Source organism: Elephantulus edwardii, unplaced genomic scaffold (assembly GCF_000299155.1).
Source record: "Elephantulus edwardii isolate Elephantulus edwardi_28Jun2011 unplaced genomic scaffold, EleEdw1.0 scaffold00037, whole genome shotgun sequence".
Taxonomy (NCBI): Eukaryota; Metazoa; Chordata; class Mammalia; order Macroscelidea; family Macroscelididae; genus Elephantulus; species Elephantulus edwardii.
In genome coordinates, this window is record NW_006399787.1 from 12,816,946 (window position 1) to 12,826,089 (window position 9,144).

The following is a 9,144-nucleotide window of genomic DNA, read 5'->3' on the forward strand; positions in this document are numbered from 1 at the left end:
CTCTGGTTGTTGGTGCATATATCTGGATGATAGTAGTGTTCACTGGACTTCCTTGTAAGCGTATGGATATAATCCTATCACTCACAGTGTTGTACTTCAAGTTGGACCTAGAAATTTCTTTTTTGACTATGAAAACAACTCCATTTTTCCTCACCTTTTCATCTCTAGAATAACATATGATCATCTGACTCGAAATGCCCCATGCCAGTTTATCTCATCTCTCCAATGCCTAGTATGTCAATATTTATGCGTTCCATTTCTTTCTTAACAATTTCTAATTTTCCTACATTCATGGTTCTCACATTCCATGTTCCAATTACTAGTGTCTGCTTACAACTGTTCTCTTCCTTTGTATTTCCATGCTTGACATTTCTACCTAGGTTGCCCTTTCTGTTCGTCGGGGTACATATATATAGGATTGCGATATCTTTGTTTTGTATATGTCATCTATTCCTTCTTGCCAGAATGTTTTTTTGGTGAAATTGAAACTTAGTCTTACTGGTTCTGCTTTCTAATAACCCTTCATTGTTCATGAGTTTCTGTCATTAATTCTTTGACATTGGAAAATTTGATTATAATATGGTTTGGTGTTTTTCTTTTAGGGTCTGTCCTCTTTCGGATAGCATTGACAACCTTGTATTTGAGGATTATTGTTACTGCTAGGTGCTGTTGAGTCGAGCATTACTCATACCAACCCTTTTAACAACAAATCTGAATGCTGCCCTATCCTTTGCCATCCTCACAGACTCTGACACACTCAAGCCCTTTGCTATATTCACTGTGTCAGTCCACCTGTTGAGGGTCTTCCTCTCTTTTTCCATACTCGCACCTTTCCAAGCACGATGTCCTTCTCTAAGGAATACCTTCATCATTGTTGCCTTCAAGAAACACTCTGACTGCACCTTCTCTAGGAAGGACATAACTATTTTTCTTTGGCAGTCCAAACATATTAAATATTCTTCTCTAACACCACAATTCAAAGGCATCAATTCTTCCGTCATCCTTATTCATTGACCAACTCTCAGATGTATAGCAAATGATTGAAAAGACAATGGTCTGAGTCAGGCACATCCTCAAACGGACATTTTTGCTCCTCAATAATATGGAGAGGTCCCTGACTGCAGACTTTCCCAGAGCAATACATCTTCTGATCTGGCTGCTGGTACCAAGTGTACTGATTGTGGAGTCAAGTAAGATGAAGTCATTGACAATTCCAGTTTTTTTTCCATCTGTCATGGTGTTACCTATTGGTCCACTGGTGAGAAATTTTTTTTGACAGCAGGTGCTTTAAGTTCTCCTCACTTTGAACAAGGAAGGTTCTGTCATCTGCATGGCAAAGGTTATTGATGAGTCTTCATTCAATGCCACATTCTTCTTCATAGAGTCCAGCTTCTCAAATAATTTGTTCAGCATACAGATTGAATAGGTGTGGAGAAAGGATACAACCCTGACATATACCTTTCTTCATTTTAAGAAATGAAGGGAACATGTAGTGCTCCCTTGCTCTATATGCACAACAGCTTCTTGGTGTAGGTCTAGTTTTCATATGAGCAACAATTAAATGTTCTGGGCTTCCCCTTCTTAGTGTTAGCCACAACTTGTTTCTGTTGTTTATAGGATAACTATGAATGTTGTAGTCAACTCAATTAGACTTTAACAACAACAATGGGCATGAGCAATCTACCCATGGAATGGACCAGCTTTCATCCAGTCTTTTAACATCTGCTGCATATGATCTTGAATTGAGAATTATTAAATTCATTTGAAAGAATCTCGAGATATTTTACAAGTGCCATTTCTGTCATAAATTTTACGTTTTAGAAAGATGTGGTAAGATTGGCTTATCTGTGTAAAATTAGTTAATTTGGCAATAGTTCTTCTGTGGCATTATGAATTATAAAACACAAGAAGTGTTTTTCCTCAGAGTGCAAACTTTGATTTTTAAATCTCTAACTAGTGTCATGTGCAAATTAACGCTTAATCCCTTGCTGCTTAACACTCCTAACAGAAAGTTTCCAATTATAGCTTTGTCACATCATTTTCCCCAGTTAAGATTTTTTTTAGACTCATTGAGGTGCTTAAATCCTTCAGAGAAAGATTGAGCCAGGCTCCTTCCCAGAAAGCTAGAGAGATTGATTTCAGATTTTGAGATTTTATTCTGTTATATTTATTCATTGGTTCTTGAGTGACCTGTTTTTTTGTTATCTGTTAGGTCTTCCCTGTAATTTTATGACACTAAGAAAGCATTAGAAAAATTCCTCTTCCAATATGAAAACAACTGACAATAGTTTAATTTTTTTTTAATTTACAGAGTTCAAGATGGAATTTGGACTCCTGTCATTTCAAACTATTTGATTACTATATTGTACATGTGAAAGTACAGTCTCGTATTGTACTTCTAGCAAAAAAATTCTTCTTTGAAGTATTTTAATCTTATTAAAATGTATAAATTTAAATATATTTAAGGGGAACTTTATTCTTCTTTGTAAAATACATTCTGTGAAATGATGATTGTAGTTGCTGCTTTGCTAAGTGTGTTCTAATATTACCATTGTTGTCCTTAGGTGCTGTCGATTTAGCTCCTCCTCTTAGCAACCCTGTGTGCTACAGCAGGAAACTGCCCATTCCTATACCGTCCTCATGATCTGCTGTGCTTAATCCCATTGTGAATGTTACTGTGTCAGCTTGCAGTCTTCCTCTCTTTTGTTGACTTTCTGTTTTTCTAAGTATGGTGTCCTCCTCCAAGGACTGTCCTCTACCAGTGACATGTCTAAAGTATATGAAATGAAGGCTCACCACCCTTGCTTCTTAGGAACATTCTAATAGTAAACTAAAAATCTCCAAATTCTGGTGTTTCTAAATACTATGTGGCAATCTTTCATTGAAGAAAGACCAACAGGGTGGATTACTACAACATCAGTGGTCTCCCATGGTGGAGATCATGAGGCTAGCACAAGGAAGGGCAAGATTTTGAAATGTTTTTCAGAGTGACTGAGACTTGTAGTTGACTTTATGGCACCTAATTATCACAAGTACGAAAGTTTCCTGAATAATTTTAGAAACGGTTAGCAGTTTATAATTTGACCTGCGTGTATAAATTTCCCTGTTGAGGAGTTAGAATGTATTTGAAACGTAGATTAGTAGGGTTCTTTTTGTATTATTACAAGTAATTATAGCTATTTAAATGTTTGTGTATGCCTGAAATAAAATTTATTTCAGTCTTATTAGAAGTTATAGTCTTTTCAAAGAATAGTGTTGTCTGAGAGCTCTGGAAACATGTTTTATAAGGAGTTGACCTGCTATCCCAAAGCTGATGCCTTTCTGGTGGTTCAAATTGACCAGCAGCTCTGTGTGAGAAAAAAGGAGCAATCTCCTCCTGTGCAGCTTACAGCTGCTGAAAACCCACTGAAGGCTCACCTGTGGGATGGTCCCTACCCAATGGCAATGAGTGCAATTGAGTGTTGTCGTTATCTTCTTAAAAAGTAAAATTGTGTTTTTTACATGTATTTTTTTACTTTTACTTTTTCTTCTTTTTGTTAAGTAGCATTGAGTTGGACCCGACTCATAGCTGACCCTCCACTGGGTTTTCAGAAGCAGTTAATTGTATAGGAGGAAATTACTCTTTCTCCTGGTGGATTTGAACTGCTTGCCTTCGAATTGGTAGCTCAACTCCTTATCTTGAAGCCACCAGAGCTCCCTTACTTTTTGCTCAGTGTTAACACTAATAAAAAGTATACTAATTAGTAATTGTTCCTTATGCCAAAACCTTTCATTTCAGACATTTACTTTTTAATTGATAGTTAATTTGATGTTTGTGTATGTTATAAGGTAATAATTTCTTTTTCTTATTTTTATATTTTCAGATTGTAAAAATTAACATGAACAAACTACGGCAAAGTTTTAGGAGAAAGAAAGATGTTTATGTTCCAGAGGCGAGCCGTCCACATCAGTGGCAGACAGATGAAGAAGGAGTCCGTACTGGAAAATGTAGCTTCCCAGTTAAGGTAAGTAAGAGCTGATATTTCTATAAATTCAGATATGGAAAGAACTGACATTCTAGTGTATGTGAAATTGCATTAATTAATATAGTTAAAATAGAACTGTACAAAAACAAATGCCCTCATAATGTATTTCAGTGACAGTGATGAATTAGAAGAAAAATAGATGATAGTTTATGTTAAATAATTTCTGATATATATATATACTGGGATCAATACATCTGAGATCACTTAGCATGAGAACTGTTACGTGCTGTAGAGGCATTTCTGACTAATAGGCATAGGACCCCACGTAACAGGATAAAATTGCCCAGTAGGGTTTTCTTGGCTTTAATCTTTAAGAAAGCAGACCACCGTGAATTACTCCCACAGACCTACTGAGTGGGTTCAGATTACTAACTTTTTCACTTAACCAGTCAAGTGCATAGCCTTTGTTTTTGTAGAAACATTTTTGCCCCACGTGGATACCTTTGGATGAGAATTGTTGTTGTGTGCCATTGAGTTAACTTTGACTCTCTTGGTGACCTTATGAATGAACAGGTGGAAACCTTGCCCTATCCTGGGCCATCTCAGAATCTCCACCAGGCCCCACCGAGCCTATTGCTACAGTCACTGTGTCGGTCGTCTCACTGAAGGTTTCGTCTTTCTCTGACTGTCTGCTTTCCCCAGCATGATATCTTTCCCTTCTAGCCAGCGTGGTTCAAGTATGTTAGATGACGCTTCAGCATCCTGGCCTCTAAGGAACATCTGGGATGCTTTTCTTCCAAGATTGATTTGTTTATTCTTTTGACAGCCCTTTGGATATTCAGTGTTCTCCAACACTCCAGTTTGAAGGCATCAATTCCCAAAAATGTTGAATTACCAGAAATCAGATTCTTTTCAGGGGAATCTGCTCATTAGGTCAGGACAGTGGAATTGAGGTTTACTTTCTTACATACAAGTCTTAGTGTATTCTAGAAAGATGTGAAATTAGAAGAGTTTAATTCAAAGAGGTGTAGTCTTTAATCTTGTAAATTTTAGTCATATGAAAACCAAAACTTGGTGCTGTTGAGGCAATTCTGTGTCGTAGTGTTCCTGGAGAACAGAATAGAACTGGCTCCAAGGCAATAAAGAAATCTTTGTGGGAGCAGACTGCCATATCCTTCTCCTACTTAAATCATATAGAACCATTTGACTAGTGTTTCACATTTCAGACCAGATAATAGAAGTTCACATAGGGTAAGAAGTTAATGAAGATCTAGAGTAATGGATGATGTCAAAGATACTTTTTTCTTACCAGAATTTGAGACTCTGGAGAAAAGATGATAATTTTTTAATGGCATGGAAGACACACACACATACTTTCACTCACACTACATTGTTTAATGAAAGGGAGGAAAAGCAATGTATAATTATTTAAGCACAGTGTATATAGGGAGAATTACGTATGTCTTGACATTAAGTATAGAAAGAATTGTCTTGAAGAAAAAATTTTCAGTCATATAAAACACTACCTTTTTATATTTTAGAATGTAAATATTCTTGCTAGATTCTCCACTCTTTTTTTTGCCTTAGTATCATTGTTTGAAACATGAACTAAACCTTCAGAAATGAAAGGATTTGTATGATAGGAAAAATTATTCATAGGCTATCAGATGGATCCAGGCTGAAAGCAGAGTAGACCAGATAGAATACCAAATAGAATGTCTATTTGTGTTTTATTGACTGTGCAAAGCATTAGCTAACATTGAGAAGAATGGGAAACCAGGACACTTAATTGTGCTCATACAAGACATAGATAGACCAAGAAGCTGGGGTTCAAACAAAGCAAGTGAACACATCATGATTTAAAATTAAGAAATGTGTCAGGGTTTTAGCCCTTCTCCATATCTATTCAGTGTGTATGCTGAGCAAATTATCCGAGAAGCTGGACTGTATGAAGAAGAATATGACATCACAATTAGAGAAAGGCTTATCAATATCCTTTCTTATGCAGATGACACAACCTTGCTTCCTTAAAATGAGAACTTGAAGCACTTGCTGCTTCCTTCAATATGGATTGATAAAAAAGTCTCACCAGTGGACAAGTAGGGCAGTATCGTGGTAGACAGAAAAAAGATGAAACTATCAATGACTTCATCTTACTTGGATCCACATCAGTACACTTGGTACTAGCAGTCAGGAGATCGGGAGACATATTGCACTGGGAAGGTCAGGGACTTCTGCTAATTATTGAGGAGCAGTGATATCAGTTTGAGGACTGAGGTGCCGCCTGACTCTGACCATGGTCTTTTCAATTACTTGCTATGCATCTGTGAGCTAGTCAGTAAATAAGGATGAAAAAAGAATTGATGCCTTTCAGCTGTGGTATTGGAGAAGTATATGAATATCCCGTGAACTGCCAAAAGAATAAACAGATATGTCTTGGAGAAGATGCAGCCAAAATATTCCTTGGAAGCAAAGGTGGTGAAACTTCATCTCACATACTTTGGGCATGTTGCTTTGAGAGGCTGTTCCTTAGAGAAAGACATCATGCTTGGAAAAGTGAAGGGAATGGTGAAAGAGAGAAAGACCCTCAAACAGGTGGGTTGATACAGTGACTGCAGCAAAAGGCTTAGGTGTGTCAGAGATTGTGAGGATGGAACAGGGTTCAGATATGTTGTTCATAGGTTGGTCTGAGTCCTATTTGCCTCGACTGCACCTAAAAGCAGAATACAGATTACTGAACATTCTGTAGACTGGCATAAGAAAAAATAGATATGTTTTAGAAAAAGTGCATCCTTAGAGGCAAGGATGGTAAAACTTCATCCTACATACTTCGGGCATGTTCTTAGGAGGGACTCATCCTTGTAAAAAGACATCATGCGTAGAAAGATTGAGGATCAGCAAAACTGAGGAATACCCTGAACCAAATGGGTTGACACAGTGACTGTAACAATGGCCTCAACCATATAAAAGATGATGAGGACAGCGTAGAATAGGGCAAGTTCATAGGGGTCACTGTTCTTCACCACATCACTGTAAGTAGTAGTTGATTAAGTGACCCTTCGCCAGGAGGGCCAGTCATTGGAAAATGGAAGAGTCATCAAAGCAGAAGAAAACCTTCAATAATATGGATTGACACAATGACTAACAATGAGTTTAAGCACATGGAGATTGAGAGAATAGTGCAGGATGAAACAGCATTTCTGTCTGCTATACTTAGGCTCACTAAGTTGGAGGTGACTTGACATCACCTAACAACAGCAGCAGCAGCAAGAGGAGCAGATTTAGCAGTAATAAAAATTAGTTCATTTTGAGTTGTAGAGGGACATACACATGCAGATCCCCAGAGGCAATTGGAAATAATTGTCTGGTCCTCAGAAGAGATTGGATATTGGCTGGAAAGAGTATATAAAGTATCGGTGAAGTCATGAGTAGATGAGATTGCCTAAGAGAAATGAGAGAAAAAGGTAGTATAGGGCAAACTGAGTTTACCTTAACCTGAATTCTTTAGAGAAGCAAAACCAGTGAGGCTTATATATCATGTTGTTGTTGTTGTTGTTGTTAGGGGCCATGGAATAAACTACGTCTCATAGTGACCTTATGAGCAACAGAGCAAAATCTTGCCCTACTCTGCTTCATCCTCATGATCTTTCATATGCTCCAGTTCATTGTATCAGTCGTGTGACTATATCAGTCTCCTTGAGGATTGTCCTCTCTTTCTGCTGACCTTATATCTTTTCCAGTACTTTTTCCAGGAACTGGCTCCTCTTGATAACATACCCAAAATACCTGAGCTAAAGATTTATTCTCCTTTCTAAGGAGCATGCTGTTGTGAATCCATAGGCTATTCCATATTCTTCACCAGCACCACAAATCAAAGACATTAATACATCTTCATTCTTTTTCACTCATTGACTAACTTTCACATATATATGGAGCAACTGAAAATAACCTGACTTGTTTTAGGTGCACTTTAGTCTTTAAACTGACATCCTTGTTCTTTAGCACTTAAAAAAAAAAATCCTTAGGCAAGGGCCATACAAATATTCTCTGTATTGTTCCTGTTTTAGTATATGTGCTGCCTAAGTGAGTACACTTTAGCACTTTAAAAGGGTCCTTGACAACAGTTTTTTCCAATGCAGCATGAATTTTTATTTCTTTTCTGCTGCCTTCCATGGATCCTAGTGAAATAAAATGGTTGACAACTTCAGTATTTGTCCATCTATCATGATCACTTGTGGTGAGGGTTTTTGTTTCCTTGATGTTGATATGTAAGCCATATTAAAGGCTATGTGATCCATGCAAAAAGTCTTTGGTCTTCTGCAGTAAGTGCTCCATGTCATCTTCACTTTTTACACACAAAAAATATGTCATCTATATAACATAAGTTGTTAATGAGTTTTCCCTCAATTCTAATGCCATATCTTTCTTCTTAATGGTGCTCCTTAATGGCCTTATAAAATAATTAATCTTATTGTCACTGAGTTGGAACCAACTCATAGCTGACCCTCCAGTGAGTTTTCAGTGACTGTAAATTTCACAGGAAGACATTGCCCATCTTTTCGAGCAGAGCCACTGTGAATTTAGACCACTAGAGAGACCCTGCCTTTGAGATACCAGTGAAAATTTTTAGGACTGTATAACACTGGAGCTCTCTGTAATAGGCTTTTTATTTTTAGCACCTTATTGGTTGATAGTTATTCCATCACTTTTTATAATGTTATAACGTTGGAAACTGTCTATATTGTCTCTGATATCAAAGGTCTCCAGTTCTTAAGGATATCAGTACCAAAGGAAGGAAGAGAAGTCTATTTTTTAAAATCTATTTTTTAAAATACGGTTTTCAGGGAATGAAAAAAAAAGTCTTCATTCATTTGAGAATGAAATTTCACACACTCAGTTTTCTAAGTACAATTTTTTGAATAAAAGTCTCTTACTCAGTGAGAGTTTGGGAAAAGCATACAGACAAAAGAAGCCTCAGTCAGTATTAAATACTTTAGTCATTAAAGCATAAAGGAGCTGCAGTTCAGAAGAATGGAGATCTGTTTAAAGTATATTTCAATGGCATTTTTGTATTATCATCCAGTAAGACACAACTCTGATTTTCGTCACCACAGTTCTAACATAGTTTCTTTCCTCTAATTCGCTCTCTCCCTCCCTCCCTCCCTCCCTCCCTCTCCCT

At 37.2% G+C, this 9,144-nt stretch overlaps 1 protein-coding gene across 5 annotated transcripts in view; it reads left to right on the plus strand.

Annotated features, from left to right (window-relative positions):
- NUMB (numb homolog (Drosophila)) overlaps positions 1-9,144 on the plus strand; it is a 116,993-nt gene that overhangs the window by 27,863 nt on the left and 79,986 nt on the right. For 2 of the 5 annotated variants that reach the window (XM_006884701.1, XM_006884703.1), the window contains exon 2: positions 3,864-4,004. In XM_006884701.1, the coding sequence (XP_006884763.1) occupies positions 3,879-4,004 (126 nt within the window). In that variant the 5' untranslated portion in view covers positions 3,864-3,878. Of the gene's footprint in view, positions 1-3,863; positions 4,005-9,144 lie in introns of those variants that run through there. The other 3 variants (XM_006884705.1, XM_006884702.1, XM_006884704.1) reach the window with 2 other exon arrangements.